Source organism: Columba livia, chromosome 5 (assembly GCF_036013475.1).
Source record: "Columba livia isolate bColLiv1 breed racing homer chromosome 5, bColLiv1.pat.W.v2, whole genome shotgun sequence".
NCBI classification, from domain to species: Eukaryota; Metazoa; Chordata; class Aves; order Columbiformes; family Columbidae; genus Columba; species Columba livia.
In genome coordinates, this window is record NC_088606.1 from 56,560,320 (window position 1) to 56,578,598 (window position 18,279).

At 45.2% G+C, this 18,279-nt stretch overlaps 1 protein-coding gene across 6 annotated transcripts in view; it reads right to left on the reverse strand.

Moving 5' to 3' along the window:
* Window positions 1–2,288: 2,288 nt before the first annotated feature.
* LMO1 (LIM domain only 1) overlaps window positions 2,289–18,279 on the reverse strand; it is a 74,396-nt gene continuing 58,405 nt past the window's right edge. For all 6 annotated transcript variants that reach the window (XM_065065298.1, XM_065065296.1, XM_065065297.1 and 3 more), the window contains 2 exons: window positions 7,408–7,533; window positions 2,289–2,727 (listed from right to left, as the gene is read on the reverse strand). In XM_065065298.1, the coding sequence (XP_064921370.1) occupies window positions 2,622–2,727; window positions 7,408–7,533 (232 nt within the window). In that variant the 3' untranslated portion in view covers window positions 2,289–2,621. The remainder of the gene's footprint in view (window positions 2,728–7,407; window positions 7,534–18,279) is intronic.

An 18,279-nucleotide genomic window follows, 5' to 3' on the forward strand; every position in this document is an offset into this window, starting at 1 on the left:
TGCCAGCAGAGGCTTTTGCATGAAACAGCATCATGAAATCTCTCATTCATAAGGAACTGAATTTACAGCCGTGGTAACAAATCAAGATGATTGCCCACCAAAATGAAGCCCCCTGCACCCCGTTGGGGAAGCACTGCCTCCCTTTCACAGCCAGAAGCGCAAGGAGGCACCGAGATGCCCCAAGTGCCATCACATGTGAGTCACTTACCAGTTATTTTGTCCCGTTTACCAGTCCATGACTCATTTCGTTCTCCAAGTTCCTGGGCTATGTTCTGCTCCATCATTCGGCCGGTGTTTGCTGATTCAGCCTGTTGCACTGCCACGTGTCAGGAATCCCCACCCAACCACCCCTGTCCCCAGACACATCGGAACGGGCCCGGCTCAGATACACCTCCCCTGCAGAGCCAGCGCAGGGGCTCACAACAACCAAGTGCCCTTTTTTGTCATCCAACGGTAGAGTGTGATTTCCGTCCTCTCCTCCAGCACGCTCCTGCCCCTAGGGTGACATTTCTGCAGCTTTCCCAGCACGTATGAGAGATGTGGCAGCTGCACAGCCATTAGCCACCCTTAGCCAAGCAGCTCTGAAGAATTATACTTTCTTCCTCCGAAGAAAGGAGACCACCTAAGCCAAGAAAACTCCTTTCTAGAAGGTTTAAGCACCATTTGCTGAAGGACTTTATTGGTTTTAAAACTAGTGCCACAACTCTCCTTAAGAATCTGAACTAAATCTGAATAATCCCCCCAAGCTTGTTTGGTGAGGGGTTTCGGTTTGGTTTTGCTGCTCCCATCCTTACCACAGGACAACACCCGTGCACTGCTGTTGTGTGTTCAATTACAGCAAAACCCCTTGGCAGACAGGTACTCCAAGCACAGGCAGAGGGAGCAGCAGGCTGGCAACCCCTTCCAAAGCCAAGAGTCAAAGTGCTTGGGCAACAAGCTGCTCCTTCAGTAGCCCCAGCGTGGCCACCTGCAAGAGCCTCTACAAAAAGAGCATCAACTCTACAGTTTCTCAAAAGACAATGCCCCCACCTCAACCCCAAAAGGCACTAAAATGGAATAGCAATTAAAATGCCATCTATCCATAGGTGGGTTTGTAATTGCTATTCCATATTTGTGGGGAATAAAAGTGGATGGGGCCACACATTTTATAATGGGTCTCCCAACCCAAAACATCTGTTTATGAAGAAAATGCACTCAGTCAATCCAGATGTCTGAGATAGCTTCAGATGACGGGTAATAGTCTGAAGCATACGAAGTGTCTGGTGGTGTTTTGCTTGTTTAGTCATTATTCAATATAGATGTACATAAAAGAATTTCATGAAACAGGCAGAGCAGCACAAAGCTGCACTGCATGTGGTGTTTGCCATTCAGAGAACACACGCACAACCCAGGACCAGTAACTGATTAAGTCACCTAAGAAAAAAGTACTCTGTATCTGTTTATTAGAGGAAACAGGGTAAATCTGAGAAAATGCAGGAAAACAAAATAAATAGAATTGCACCCATTCTTTACAGCTACTGGTGCACTGTATTAAAGTGACACCATACACAGAAATGTGTTTGGTACAGTCCAGTGGGTTGCACATGAATTGCATAACCTTGAAAATCATTGCACAAAGCATCGCAGCAGGAGCACAGTTCAGAGCTTTTCTACAGGAGATGCTCCAAATCCGATCGCTTTCGTTACGTGGGAGGTCAAAGCACCTGGCACAGAATAAGCAGAAAGGGCTCTGAAAAGAAATGCTGCATCAGCACCCAGGTGCATTTGAACCCCGGACAAGTGATGCCACACAGGAAAACCCCACTGCCTATCATGGCCTTGAAATTAATATTCTGATCAATGCGTGGGCACCTGTTGGCAGTGCTGGAGGGAGCACTTTCCTCGCAGCCCAGACTGGAGACACCATATTAACCACAAAAACGCTCTGTCTGAATTCACGGAGGTAAAAAACGAGATGGTCTCAGCCAGCAGCTCAGCACTGCCCACAGCCGTAGTGGGACCCGGCCAGGACCCCAAGGGTTCCAGCCATCACCCACCCGCAGCCCGTTCCCTCCGCCATGCAACGCAACAGGGTTTGGACACGAGTTTCCGTGTGGTTCAGGAGAGCAGGTCTAACTCTGCAGCAGTGTTCCTTCCCCCAGTTTGTGTGTGTGAACTCCCATCTCTGCTTTTACTCACGCCGCTTCCAGGGCCCTGTGTATATATTTCTAATAGACTGTTCAACATCAAGCACAGGAAACAAGGGCTTTTCGCCACATGGGGAACAAACCACCGCTAAGATGACCAGGAAACATTCATAATTTTTAATTCACACCAGTAATAAAATTGCATTACATTTTTCATAAAATAAATGTTCCAGTTTATATACAGAAAACAGACTGTACAGAGCCCTCCCCCAGACCCCAAAAACTCACAAACATACAGGCAATGCAGTGCTCAGCTAAGCAGGCACAACTGTACATCTAAAATTGTAACTGCTTTGTGTTGGGGGGAAAGTACTACAATGTATATAGTCCTCTCTGGACCAAGAATTAAAAAAATATTGCAGGCAAGCTGACAGGCACCCTCGCTGCTCGTGCGGCTGAGCGCCCATCCACAGTGCTTCAGCGAAGCAGGGTTTGTTATTGAACCTGGGACTCGAAGCTCCCGTTCAGCTGCCCTTCCTCATAGTCCATCTGACACAAGATCATATTGTTCTTCAGGAAAAATTTGTCTCCCACACAGAATCTGGAAGATAGAAAGAATTAACAGGTATTAGTAAGAACAGAGGTTAGAACAGAGTAAATTTGAGGCTATTGGGGTTTGAAGGCAACTCTGGAGACTGGAGTTTGATTTCCAGGTCTGCCGGTGCCATTGGAGCCTGGGAAAGCCCAGGTACTTCTTCCCCAGCTCCCTTTCCTTTTATTTTATTTTATTTTCACCCCTTTTCCCAGCATGGTGATGCTGATCTCCCAGGCCATGGCTACATAAAGGACCTTGGGAGCAGCTCCCTGTCCCTGCCGGGTTCCGCACCAGAGGAACCCAGGAGCAATGAAGGGATTTGTCCCTGCAGACAAGAGGTATTGGCTCTACAACCGGGAAATTAGAAGGATGATATTGCATAGAGATTATTTGAAGTTTTTGCTGGTATCCACATTTCCAGGGTTCCCTCGGGTGAGGCAGTATTTACACTAATTTCCAGGCAAGGACTGGCTATTAAGTCCTTCCTCACCCCCTTGTGTACAGTGCAGAACAATAAATAGAAATTTCCTGGTGGCTGGACTCCTAACCTTTATCTTCATTGAGCGCAGGGCACTGCTCTCTATATACCATGTAAATTGTTCTGTTTGTCTTGAAGTTGACAGAGAGGCTTGTGATATTTAACAATTTTATTTGACCATTAAGGTCAAAAAAGTTCCACATATAAGATCCGAGAGGTGTGAATTGACAGCCAATAGCTTTTTGCGCCCTGTCTGCTTGCTCAAGAATCAGAAGCTAATCTTTTACTTCTTAAGATAACAAATAATGCTCTTTGCACCCAATTCAGGGGCTGTTTTTTGTCCATCACACTAGTGGGGCACTGACAGACCAGAGCACAGGGCTGCACCTCCCTGCCCCAAGCACCGAGTCTTAAATCAGCCCCCAGTTCCCAAAGCAGAAGCGCTCCGGCCACTGCACCGAAAAGCAGCTCTGTACCGAGAGGAAGGGGTAGGTACCACCTCTGGTGAGGTGGAACATTTGCTGGGCTTTCAAGGAAGATCAATGGAGAGAACCCCCTCCTCAGGAGACTTAGCAGACCTCAAATGCCTGTTTCCTTGGCTCCCAGGCAGAGCTTTGGCAGGTTAGTTGCCTACTCCTTGTCTAAAATGCTTTCTAGATTTGTAGCTCTGGCAGCTTTGGGCAGGGCACCTCCATAAAAGTGAGTATTTTTCTGCTGCAAGAACATGACTGATTTTAGAGCTCCATTATAGGTCTGACATGGGCACAAGTTTTTTCCACCTGGACACCTCCAAATAACTTAATTAATTTGCCAAACAGGTATAGAGAGAACTGGGCATTGGTTCTGACTTCATATAGTTTCACTGGAGACCTTCCCTCTTCTTCCCTCTGTGGCATGTTTTAGTAGTTCTGAAAATCAACCTTATTTGTAGATTAAAAAGCTAAAAAGTAATATCAATTTAAATTAACTGTTTCTGTTCTAGGAACTGTACTGCACACACTCACTTTAACAACACCTTCCCCAGCAGTAGTTTTATTTGCTATAACAGACACAGCTGCTTGGTTCTTGCTACTTATCCCTACCTTAAGTACAATATAAATCTCCAGGAGGAGAAATGCAAAACCCGCTCTTGCCACTGGCATCACCAACAGCTGTGTCTTGCCAAATCTGATTTGGGTCTAGAGGAGCCGAAGGAGGAGCTGGAGAACTAGGGAGTTGGGGAGGGGGGTCTGTGTGTGTATGAGCACACGGGAACTAAAATGCACAGCAGGGATACCCTGGGAAGTTTGGGGAGAAGGGTTTCATTCACTGGAATGGTGACTATTTCTTTCTACCTGCCAGTTCTACAAACCCAGCAGTAAACTGGGATCTCTTCAGCTGATGCATGGTGCCTAGAGACAGAGGATTTAACGGGGCAACTTCAGACGCAGTTTCATGTGTCTCAGTCTGTAGATCTTTGGAGGAAGAGTTAGGGATGGCACCACCAGCCCCCATGGGAGCAGGTCTGTCGCAGAGCCCGTCTGGCTGAGCGAGCACCAGCTGAGAGCAGAGACAAACCAGCGCTGAACCCACCCTGCCATTTCTATAGAGTGATTTTATTCTGAGCAAAACCCCCACATTTTGTGTCATGGCAACACAAACAGCTGGGTTTCCTGCAACCATTGTAATACTGATCTGTTAGCCAGTTACAACAGTGACTAACTGTTACTCAGAGTTGTGACAAGCAATGTCAACCTTTTAACAATTCAAAGCACAGTAGGCTGAGTAGCATTGTAGGACTTGCTCCAAACCTGATGTTTTTGAGAATGAAGCTAATGAAGACACTGCACACTTGGCAAATGTATTAGAGATTTTCCTCTGACAGATTTAACGCTCTACACATAGACATAGTCCAGCTATAGAAGGGCAAGTAAGCTGGAAGAGAGCTAGAGAAAAGTCTCCATAACAAAATATTTTCCACAAGGTGGAGTTTCAGGTGGGATTTCTGATTCTGAAGTAGTTTTGGCATCCACCTCTGCAATTTTGACTTCAGGGTTACTTAAACTCACTGTTCTCGGTTCAAGTTTCCTATGCTGTCTGTTACAGGAGCACTTCCATTCTGCCTTTTGGGCCAAAACCTCTAAAGGATAAGTCATAAAAGTTCGTAGCTGCCTGATGTCAGCTAAAAATAACAATCTACATGTAGCTCTACTCTGTCTACTCAGCCCATCTTTCAGAAAGACTCAGCTCCCCCCAGACTGGGCAAATCCCTTGTGCATCCAGGCATGACTCTGCCAGAACGGGGGGATTACCTGTGCGTTCGGCCAGGCAGTGACAGCGCATGGAGGTTATTTTAAGGGCAGAGCAGGACTGCACTTTGCACTGAGGGCAGTACCAGCATCAGCAATCACAGAAGGGAGAGAGGGAGAGAGGTGTTCTGGAGCCTTTGTAATAAAGAGTAAAGTTTAAAAGCAATTCCTGAAAATGAAAACTAGGCAGTACTATGCTTTTCTATGAGAGAAGCTTGTGTAAAGCAGGGGTTTGATGACAAATACTCATCCTGCAGACTCCAAGGCCAATCCAGCTCTCCTGCCTGCACAGCCCAGAGCAGTCGCTTGCCTTGGCCAGAAGGGACATTTGAGATGCTCCAGCTCCGGTACCGGCATGGGATTTGGGAGCAACCCTCTCCTGCCTGGCCTTCACTGGCAGGCTGGAGAAACCCCAGCCTGAGAGTTGAACCTGGCAGCACCCTGCAACGCTTTTGAGCCGAGACAAAGCCCATGGCCAAGCAGCTGTTCCAGCTGTGAGAAAATGGACCACCTTAGGGAGGGGACGCGCCAGCTCCGCAAACAGGCGCACGCCGCTGACCCCATCCCAAGGGTGGCAAAACAAGACTGGGCAACCGAAAGAGTTGCCAGGGCTCCCGGACAGGAGCCCGAGCCTGCGAGCCACTAGATGTCACTGCCGGCCCGGCGCTGCCACCGCTGCTAGCGGGAGATCCCAGTCTCGCACAAACGCCACCTCCGCCCGCACGACGAGACCCAGTAAACCACCTGAGCTACAAACGGCTCGTCCAGCTCTCCTCCTCCATGCTCTGGCACCAACCAGCCACAGCCCCATCCATCCCCATGAGCTACACCACCGTCAGAGGGCACGGAAGGAGAATGAGGCCCCAGTTTGCACAGTCTCCTAAGTTTAGTGGGAAAAGTGGCAGGGGTTTGCACCCACACACACACCGTGTGCGGCTACTTCATTAGAGAGTTTTGTTCTAGGATGACTGATGAATTCTTAAGTCAGGCTTTTAGCTTGACTTTTACAGAATTAGGTTCTCCATCTTCCCACAAGTTCTGTCATCTCTCACACACCTTCAAATAGGATGAAGCATTGCCTCCTAGTTTCATCTTTGGGAAATGCAACCTTGGGCCCTGGGCAGTCACTACAGCCAGAATAAACAAGCAGCAAGAACAAGCAGCACTTTCAGGCCTGTTCTTGACAAGGATGGACAGATGCATCAGAAGATGACAGCGTATCATGTTGAGCTCTGTGGGCTTCCCTTCTGCCTGCAATCACCGAAAAACAGGGCGCTGGGAACATTTTGCACAACCCTCCCAAATTCAGAAGGAAAAACTTTGTGCTTGACCTTTTCTTATACTCCTTGACATGCATTTTCCACTGGGTAAAGCCTAGCAGAAATACACAAGCCCTGCTCAATTATACCACCAAGATCCCCTGTTAATTATACAATAACTAAAGGGATTTATTCCTAGTGTTGAAAAGGACTAATCTAAAGTATTTTTTTCCTTCCCATGTCTTCTCTTTTTCTTCTGTGCTGTCCCCAGTTTTGACCCTGACAGAAACCTGATTTAAGCAAAATAACATCCATTTTTACCAGAGGAAGTCCAGTCTCCATCGTCTGCGTTCTACAAAGAGGGTAGATCCTGAAAGGACGCTGAAGCGATTTGTTTTGTTCATCAGCAGCTGTGCCACGTTGTTCATGGCCAGCTCTGCAGTCTGTGTGCCCCCCCTGGGCCCCCCACAATTCCCACCAGCTCCAAGGGGATTTGCAGTAAAGGGGCTACAGGTACTTACATGCATCACCCAGGTCAGCATAATAAACAAGCCCAAGCCATGTCAGCAGGCTGCAAGCCCCAGACAGGTAGCTTGGATCAAACATTTTGCAGGCAAAGGTATAAATTATTTTGTGTTTGTGTGTGTAATTGTGTTCTCACCGCTGGTTGCAGAGCTGACAGGCAAAGCAGTCCAAATGGTAAACATTATCTCTGGCCCTCATCACCATCTCAAAGGCAGGGATCAGTTTACTGCAGGCAGCACAATTCCCGGTGGTACCAAAGAGCCTGCCAAAGAAGCACAATCATTAGAAGCCATTTTAATTAAATGGTGGAAGGACTAATTAAGTGTAATTAGCAGTATCAAATACTGTATTGCACCAATAAATAGAAGTTGCAGTCTCCATTTTGCTGACCAACCAGTGTGTGGGAACTTGGGACAAAATTGCCTGGTGAGCAGGCTCTGATTGTTGAGATGAAACTTCATTTGGTTTGCGAGCCTAGGGCTAATTTGCTGTCTAATGAAGAAAAGCATTAAACACTTAGAGCACTATTTTGGGGCTCACAAAATTTCAGTCAAGAACTATCTGCCTCTCTGCAGCGGCGGGTAGGTGCTCGGAGCCGCCCGTCCTCCTCTGTGTGTGCTCTTGGCCACAACCTGACGGAGGGACAGGCTGGCAGCCTCCAGCAGCAAAACGCAGAAGACCTGCAGACTTTGCCAACCCTGGCAGGCAAGGCTATAATATGGCTCAGGAAGAACCTCGCTTACCTGCTGTTTAAAACAAAAAAGCACCATTTCTCTCGTCATGAGTACAACAGCATTTTGCAAGGCATCTCCAAGAGCGAGCCCTCTTCCTTGGCTGTGCCCCCCTTCTCCCGCCTCCGTGTCCCTCCGGGGAGCCAGCTAAGCCCTTCCATCGAGGCCTGAACAGCATGCTCAGCCGTTCCACTTCAGCTCCCCGGTCCTCGAGGACAGCCCTTCAGCACTGGAAGCTTTGCCGTTTCCATCTCGGCTTTCGCTATCTGTCTCCCCAGATGTCTGCTGATGTTACAGCTCCCGCCGGGGGACTCAACCAAGACTGCAGCATCCTTCCCCCGGCCCTTCTCCAAGACGTCCCTGCAGACCCCTGCGGCGCCAGGGACAGCACACGCCACCGCCATGTTAAAGCCACACAAACCAGCCAGGGCATGAAGCAACAGGCCAAAAAAAAAACCAAGCTTCACCCAAGACTGTGGTCAATACTCATGTGGTTAGTTACTTTGCTTAGGAGAGGATAAAAATCGTGTTCTTAGGGTGATGAGCCTCAGGACTTACGATTCTTGCTGACCATTAGCTCTGGGCATGCAACGCGTCACTGCCCGCAGACAGATTTGGGCTCGCGCTTTGTTTCAAGCCATTGGTTCTGGCCAATTCCACAACAGGCAGATGAGAAGCATCAGGAAAATCTATAACCAATTTCTAAACCTGCAATTTGCCAAGCTAATCAATACTAATTATTACTGGCCAGTAATTGTGAATTAAAACACCCAGCAGTGTTACAGAAACCTCCACACAACTCTCTCACCCTCCCACAGCACCGTGCTATCGAAGTCAGCTTGCTCTCCAGCTATAAAAAAAGCCACCCTTATTTTTCATTAGAAGTGGTATCAGTGGTCTTTCATTATACTTGGCTGGAAACCCCCAGATTTCCTGTAAAGAAACAGCACAATGTTTTCCCTGAAAGTTAAACACCACAAACCAAATGGAAACATTTGTGCAGGACGTCAAAAATTGAGAAGGGAGTACCAAAATTTCTTCCCCTAAGACTCCCTCACATGAGAGCTGAAAGGCAGAGTAAAACCCCAGCTATGTAGTTTGCACGGGCAAACTCAGACCATGTAATCGGTAATGGGGCAGCCCCTTTCTCCCCAGTCCTGTGAGCAGGCAGGGGAGGCAGCTGAGCGTGGGCTTGGCTGCCTAACGCCAGCAGACAGGACTGAAAAAATGCAGCACTGAAAAGCGTATGGGTCTACACCCTGAAACACCCTGGCTCTCATTCAGCACCCGCTCGCAAATCAAGCCATCAATACAGACATCCCTCCCCCAATGTAGTTCCCCCTCCTACAGGACCTCACTTGGGCACAGAAAAACCTGACAGCTTTTGCTGGGGTTTTGCCATTTGCTGTAAAACCAGGTATCAGTTTGTAGAGTACCTGAGTCACAGCAAACTAAAAAAAATGAGTTAGGCAGGAAAACCGGGAGGTTAATCCTAGATTTGCTCCATGCCCAGCACTGCTACATGCACAAGTATAAAATATCCATTATTCATTAGCATCGCAGTTGTGTGGAGCTCAATCTAGATTAAACAAAATAAAGGGGCCCCAGACAGCACCATTTGCATTGTTAAGCAGGCGCTTTTCTTCAGCCTTCAAATAGGAGACTTTTCTAAATGGAAATGATGGGGAAATTTGGACAGATGTTCACTTAACTATTTAAACAGTTAGCTTAAGAAACATGAAAAATGTATTTGGGATCGTATTCACCTGTCTCCTTTCAGGGGTTTTGGGGGTAAACCAATTGTTAAACAGCTTTGACTGTTTGCATAAGATCTGAAGCTTATGTTCTGTCCAGCTGAAATCCTGTTGCCTTCTAATGTCTACATAAATGTAGCTTCCAGCTAGTCAGCACGCTAATCTTTTTCTCTTCTATCAAGTTTCACAGTCCTCCATACCCTCCCTTTCCCAACAGATGAACATTTCACACTTATTCTAGCACTTCCTAATTTTAATCTGCTTTTCAGGGAGTGATTTAGAGCCCTGTATATTCACCATGCTTCTAAAAATACACTGTAACTTGTAGCTCAGTGAACATGATTTTATTTCTTGTTTAATCTGCTCAAAGAAAAAGCAAAATGAACACAGACTTTTGCCTTTTTGTTTGCTTGTAAAAAAAAAAAAAAACCCAATGAAACAAAAACCCTGCCACCTCTGATAAGTAGATACTTACCCAAAAGCTACTTGAGCTGACACTTTCTGAGGTGGGGAGCTTAACATTATTGGAGGAGTGGAATAAGACAAGGAGCAGGAGAGAAATCTTTCACCCCAAGTCCCATCTGTGGTTAAATTTAAAATAACCCCATATGAACAAACTGATCTGCATTCTATCCCCCAAACACCTTCATAACAGATGCAATACTCTCTCGCATATCCACACACACAAAGTTGAAGTATATTAGAAAAAAATAAATAAATAAAATCTATCAGAAGATGCTCAGCATCTACTCATCAGCTTTGAGCCATTGGCATAAAAGCAGCTGGAAATACAGAAAGGTTTCAGTTTGGAGTTGCTTTGCTTCTTCTAAAAAAAACAGGGTGTTTTTTTGTCTCCATTTGAAGTTAAAAGACAACAATTTATAAGTACAGATTGACTCCCTTCTATGTAACAGGAAGGCCTAGCCAGCTTGTAAATAAGCATAGACTATGCAGATTTAAAATTTAGCACAATTAAACTTTTACCCTGTTGTAGTAATTATGTTTAATGGCTCTTACACTGAACTTAACCATGTCTATTGTTGTCAGCCACTCTAAAAGCAGGAGTTTGTCCAAGGACAATTTTATGTAGTTTATAGACACACTAAAAACCCTGCTACACGCTGTTCTCATTGGCCATTGATGTCAGTGTGTATAGTAAAAATTAAAGCTAATTGGCATACAGGACCAGCAGTGAATGCAAATGAATTAATGGGAAAAGGAGCGAGCACTCCTCAAAGCAGGAGGCAACTGTCAAAAGCTTCTTTTTATGTAGTCTTGCCTGGGCTAAAGAGTAGTCTTCTGCACGATAATCCAGATCGCACCAGCTCCATGAATACACCTGAAGTTAATTCAAACTACAGTATAGTCAACACCACCCTGCAGGTTTTGGGGCAAAAAGGAGTGGCAAAGAGGAAGAACAGGAAGGAACTTCTCGTATGAACACATTGAGTTTAGCACCTTTTAAGAGATTTTTCCTTCTCCAACCAAAATGTGCAGGGTAGCTAAACTGAGAACCCAATTGCATATTTCTGTCACCAGTAGACACAACAATCTGTTTAGTCATTGCCTACAGGAGAGTCCCTCATTTCTTCTCCTCTTTCTAGCCTAGTGTCTGACTAGCTAGCATCTTGCAATTGAAAAATATTCCCTCCACAGAAACAGTGAAAATTTTGGAGCTTTAGACTTCACAGGAGACCAAAAAATAAGAAAAAAAGGAACCAGGACTGGTATATATAAATAGTGTGGTACAGAAGGATAAGTTGAGAGTGTCAATCGGAATTTTTTCAAATAATACAAGAACATGGCAAGTTCAAAATTAAACTGCTGAGTTGTGGCTGATAATTCTCCCGAACAAGAGACTTTTTTCCAACACTGAAAGGTAAGAGTTCTGACTTAAAAGAGGACTAAATGCTTATGAACAGGTGTATAGTCCTCTTTTCAACAAAGCTGATGAGGGGTCTGGAGCACAAGTGTGATGAGGAGCAGCTGAGGGAACTGGGGCTGTTCAGCCTGGAGAAAAGGAGGCTGAGGAGAGACCTTATCGCTGTCTACAACTACGTGAACGGAGGTTGTAACGTGGAGGGTGTTGGTCTCTGCTACCGCATCGCAAGTGATAGGATGAGAGGAAATGGCCTCAGGTTGCACCAAGGGAGGTTTAGATTGGATGTTAGGAAAAGCTTCTTCAAGGAAAGGGTTGTCAGGCATTGGAACAGGCTGCCCAGATAAGTGGTGGAGTCACCATCCCTGGAGGGGTTTAAGAGGTTTTTAGGGACATGGTTTAGTGCCAGAGTTAGGTTAATGGTTGGCCTCTATGATCCTGAAGGTCTCTTCTAACCAAAATGATTCTATGAAATATCTACATTTGTAGATATTGTGTACAGCTACATATTTATATATTGCTATATCCACATTATCTGGACATAAAAGTTTTTGAAGAGCTACCTAGTCCCATACTCATATCTTCTCCAGCTAGCAGGTGAAGCAGGTTTTCCCATATACCTTTCCTATACGCCTACTGCCATTTATTTCCTAGCTCCTTCAGGACCTGCTGTAGAAGAAGACTTGCTTTATGAACCCGAAACTCATAGTCATGAAAATAAAATGTTTTGAGTCTACCCTTTGAAATAAACCAACAACTAGTCTTCCAGTGAGGATGGCTCTTAGCAGCTTGCAATCAGTATTTTTCCCATCTGTGGATGCTGGAAATATGCTGAGCTACAAGTCTGATTTGACCGAAGTACTGAATATGCCAATAATTGTATGGAAAGCCTGGACATCACTTAAGAAGTTAAAAAGAATAAGCTTAAAGGTAACTTCAGACTCAAGGTTCCAAACTTCCCTGCAATCAGGCTTGGTATAATATCCAGAGAAAGCCTCAGCGATGGGCATCTCATCACAGTAAATATGTATTAGTTGGTGCACCCTCCTCTGCAGGACACCATTGTCAGTGCTGCAGTCACAAGCCATGGCAGCTGAAGGAAGGGAAATGCATTTTGATACTAATGAAGTTGGTCAAGCTGTCCTCCTGTGAAGCCTTCAGGTTCAATGCCAAAGAATTTACATCTCGCATGCCAGAGGGTTTGGCATTCACAGATAGCATAGCAGGAGGAGTTGAACCAGTGCAGTGCAAAAAGCCCTCTAGTCGGGTGTCCGCAAGTTCAGAGATTACTGGGCATAAACTTCAAGGTTGCTCAAGGGCATGTGTTTTCAGTTGAAGAACGCATCTGAATGTTCACTTATTTTTCTCCTTTGGTCTCTCCCTCCATAGTTTAAGGAGGTCTTTACAGTGGGGTTGGGACTCTTAGCAGGCAGAAGTCCAAGCCCTCCTCCCTTGCCACAGCCTACCTTACAGTATAACTGAAGTGTCCAAACTCAGAACCCATCTTGGTTGTCTCTGGCACCAATGAACACAACACGCAAGAGTGTCCTCTTAGGGAAGTTTAAAAACAGTAGTCAGAAAACTCAAAGGTTGAAAGTGGTAAAGACATACTAGTGTGCCACAGTTGGGAAGAATTACCCCCCATAAGCTTTCGCCCTCACTGGGAGGTTGTGGAGGAGGAAAAAAAGCAAGTGAACAAACCAAGCATTGCCTGTTTATCTTGAAAAGCATGGGATGTGAGAAACTCCTGAAACAGCTACTGTGGAGAAAAGACATCTCTAACATCACAAAGCATAGCAATGTTGCCAAGACACATTGTATTTTGAGCCTAATTAATGCTTCTTAATCTGTATAGATACCAAGTGTAGAAGTGAGAGTATCCTACATAGCATGCAAGATGCTCCCTGTTGCGATGCAAGACCAGCACTCCAATTTTGCAACATTTTCAGGCTCTGAGCAGATACCACTTGTTCAACCACACTGAATTTATACCCCTCCTCCCCACGCTGAACGTGTCCCTTGAAAAGCAGGCAGGGCACACTCCCTGTGCACGCATGTGCACTGCGCTCCTCAGGTGGAAATAAAACCTCAAAAACTCCCCTTGCTGCTTCTAAGGAATTGCAGTTTCTGCAGGCTGAAGGTACATTCAGGGTATTACTGATGTCTCTGGTAGATTAACTTGAATTCTGCACTTCAGTTCCTGAAGACTTGTACTTACACGTCCAACCACGGTTTAGTTGTTTGGCTTAGGACCTTCAGTACCAGCTTGGGGAAGCCCACCAGGAGGAGGGTATTTGCCTGTGCCCAAGAGTAGGGCGCCCATGTTTATGCAAGACCACTTTTCACGTCTTGCAACAAAATTAAACCCCGCACATTTTCTGGGTACAGAATGCTTCATCTAAAGACCTCCCAAAGCAATTCGCTATCAGAATGAACCCGCTGGGGCATTCGGACCAGAGCAAAAACCAGTATTCAACAACTGGAAATGTCAGTATGGGACAGCTGACTTGTTTGGAGCAGAAGCTGCCCAGGGGGAAATTGAACTTCCATGATGCGAGCAGTGCTGAGGGGCAGTGGTGCCAGGGGATGGCAGTCCTGCGGGGACACCTCTGTCTCTCAGATGGCATGCGCAAGGCTGCTCCGTCCATCGAGGCACCCACACAATGCTCAGGCTGCAGTACTGACCAAAACACATGGAATATCTATAAAATCCATCGAAAACGGTACGAGGGCTTCCTGGAAAGCCCTTCTCTCTTACTGAATCACCATAATTTTTAATGCAGGTTTTGAGCTTTCTTTGGAGTCTAATTAAGGCCCTAATCAGTTTAAATGATGAAAAACGTTCCCAACGCCAACATATCAAATGTGCAGAAGCGACAGTTTTGCTCCTGTCATAGCGAGCCTGACTCGCCTTTGCTTGTGTGAGGGCACCATGCTGAGTAAAAAGGAAAAATCACGTTCTTCATCAGCACTTCACAGTCAGATTTAAGTTATCGGTTCCTCCTGAGAAATCCTGATGCAACACCCAAACCATCCCTGTGAACCGGAGCCTGGTGGATGTTTAATTACGCCCAGTAACAAACACACATTGCTGCGTGGGGGCTGCGAGGAGCCACCTGAGCTGAACACTCAGCATCTCTGTCCCAGAAGCAGTTTCTTCAATAGCATTTGCTTATCAAAAATAATTAGAGGTAGGAATCCTGGAACCGTGATTATGAAACAAATGGTAAATCTATTTGCTCAGACAAAATGTATTGAAAGATACATCTAGACACAGCTGGAGACTGAGGTGATACCGCAAGGATAACAACTCCAGATCCAATTTCATTCTTTCATGATTAAAAAATGAGCAAGAAAGTGTTTTATGAAATGTGAAGGTTAACAAATGTTCCTTCACAAGCAATGACGACAGTTTATCTTTTGAAACAAATGACCAGGCTACGGTCTTGCTAGCAGCTCCCGAAATACATTTGAAAGATTTCTTCTCCAGCCCAGCACACGTGGCCGGCAGCCCAGCACCGCGGTGGGGAGGGAGCCAGCCCCACTCCTGCCCCCCGGAGCAGAGCTGGTTTTCACCAAAAACCACGGAAAAGGGGCTCTCAGCTTGACACCGCCTGCCCAGACAGGTAATGAAGCACATATTCCCAAACTGCACTCAGCTCACCGGCAAATTCAAAGAAACACTGCTCTATAAAGCCATATGAAACACCTATATTATTTTTTTTCTCCCGGTCCTTACACAGCAATATTCCTTTTGGACTTCAGATATAAAAGATATGCATATTTACATTTGTGGGCACAAAATCAGACTAGCTTTTAATTTTTCACGATGGTTGACCTACTAAATATTAGCGCAGTATTCAGCTTTTTCTTATTCAAAGCCACGTAGAGGAAGTGGCCAACAATAAATTCCTTTGACTGTCCCCTAGATAAAGCACTCCCTTTGTGGTGCAAGTACAGTGTGAAGTATGAAAACTTATTTTTAGGAATGAATTCTGCTAAAATTTGACTAGTAGAACAAATACCATGAGCTGTTGGATGAGGAAAATAAGATGTGGATAGAGGCTTTAAAACTATTAAAGGAAAGGAATTATATAATTATGGGAAAGGGTAATTCTCCAAGAAGAAAAATTCAAATTACCAGGAGAGAACAGACAGTAGAGAAGGTGGTGATGGCAACTTGAGTTCCTTCTATTAATAGAACTAATAGTTAAAATTGAGAGAGAAAGAAATATTACGTGTAGAAGGCAACAGAAAATGTTTTAAAATTAAAAAAAAAATAAAATTGCTTTATGCTTTCCTAAAATACAGGGCTGCATAGCAATGCCCTTATTCCTCTTCTAGGACCCTGAAAGCATTCCTTAGTATCAGGAGAACAGAACCCAGGAGTGTAGCAGAACTCCCCCTCAAAATATTATACGCTTCAGTTTACCTATTAGCGAGAACACAAAACATCACAGATGTAAAAATGGTTAAACAGCTGAATGATAGTTAACACCTGTGTTACATATAGTCCTTCCTGCCTCACTCTTGGTCAAGTTTCCTGGGCTATGACAATTATATTGTTCTTCCCAATAAAAAACAAGTAAGAAGTATTTCCGGTGGTCAAAGTTTCTGTAATGGACTAAATTCAGGTAGAGGAAAAAAATATTCAAAGTAGGAAGTAGTAAACCCCACCCACACATTTACTAGTAGAATAACGTATGTATACATAAACATCATCCGAGGAGGTCAAGACCACCCAGAAACCTGGAGGACATTGTGCAGCCATCTGTTGGTACCCCACTGCAAGGCGGGCAGATACTCTCAATTTTTATTCACAACACCTACAATTTCTTTAGCACAGGTAATGTCTGACCCAGTTTTACTGCACCATGTGAGCCACCTCTCTAGAATTTAACCATGCTGCACCAATAGCAACAGGCTCCCTGCTTGGTGGACCGGAGAGTATTCTAGCCAAACAAATGGAGGCAGAGGGACTACAAGATCTCTTCTCAAAGACAGGACGTGGGCCTTTTCCCGAGGTCTGCAACTCCTGGCTTCTTCTCCATCTCTAGCACAAGTTTCCAGTGTGCCCCAGAAAGTCGTGCCATCTGGGGGCCAGTGAGAAGGTTGCCAATTAAGACTCTCTACCTCAAAGCAACATTCTCATGATAAACCAAGGGAAGAAAGAAACGCTGTACAACTGCCATGATAAAAAAGTTTTTCTAAGTTTAACAGCATTGATGCTGATCTCCTTCGGCACTTTAACGCGTCTGATTTGCCGCTGCACGTTATTTTTGTTATGAAACTAGAACAAGCAAAAATCAATAAGGTGCTCATTAAATGGACAAAACATAGGGCAGTTCAAAGGTCTCGAGAAACAAATGTAAATGGGAATCACTGCCCGGCTGAGTATTTCTAGTAGGGTTCTGTAACACATAGAATAATGCTAAATATCTATCTTTCAGGTCAGATTAAAATACGAGCAATAAAAAACAAACAAACAACCACACAAAACCCCAAACAAACAGAAAACCACCCAGAAAACCCCAAAGAAAACCAAACAAAACCCAACCCCCCTGCCCAGAAACAAACATACACAACACTGTTTATCAAGCGCACAAATGACAAAGTCTAGAGAAGTGATAAATAATGGAGAGGAGGATGACTGATGGAGAGACCTGGATCGCTTGGTAAGCTGGGTGCAAACAAGATAAGAAAAGATAAAGTATAAACAAGATAAAGTATAAAGAAACACTCCAGAAACTACTAATGCAACCTGTACTTTCTGAAAGGAAGACTACTTCTGGAAGAAGCTCTCCTAAGCTTCCTGGAAGGTTTTGGGCATCCTTGCGATTAGTACCTTGCACGAACCAACTGTGATAACTATGATGAAAAGAAATGACACCATCCTTAACAAGTGAAGATCATGAGTTGTTATATTCTTCATTGACACATCAGAATTATGCCCACAACACAGAAAGAGTACAGCCGAACTGAAGGAGGGTCAGTGAAGAACCAAAATGCAAATTAGGGATTAGAAATTTGTGCACTGAAGAACCTTCTGGAGCTTACTTTCTTCAGCTTAGCCCAGACAGGGTTAAGGACACTTCCAGAGCAAGTGACTTGTGGCATTAGTAAATACTCAGACTTAAGGTACAAAAATTATTTCATGATAGTGAAGACAGTTAGCTGCTTCCTCACCATACCCTGTGCATCTTTTCTAATGCTGCTTATCCTGCCTTTCCCCCCTCAGATGTGTTTCATCCTTACCCAAGCTCTTCCTCACATTTTGGGGATGCGTGCTGCCTAACCAGGTGTGGACCTGCGACTGCTGCCTGTGTGGCGGAACTTCAGCTGGACATTTCATGTGTGCCCTGGAGAGTCTCAGCTCAAGCAGAGTCCTCACATGGGCAGGATGCGCTTGTACACTGCCTGGCTGAAAGGCAAGGTGGCAGCTCCTGCATGGCAGCTAACAGACTATTCCTTCTGTTTGGCTCAGTGCTCAGGCTCTCATCTTTAGAAGGAGAAACTTGTTCAAGCTTACTAAGAAAATATTTACCAGAGATTTTCAGGAATATGTTTTACATTGAAACACATGAAGCATCTGAGCACCGAGACTTGTCTACCCAGCCTCTGGACACCACAAGGTTAGACGGCAT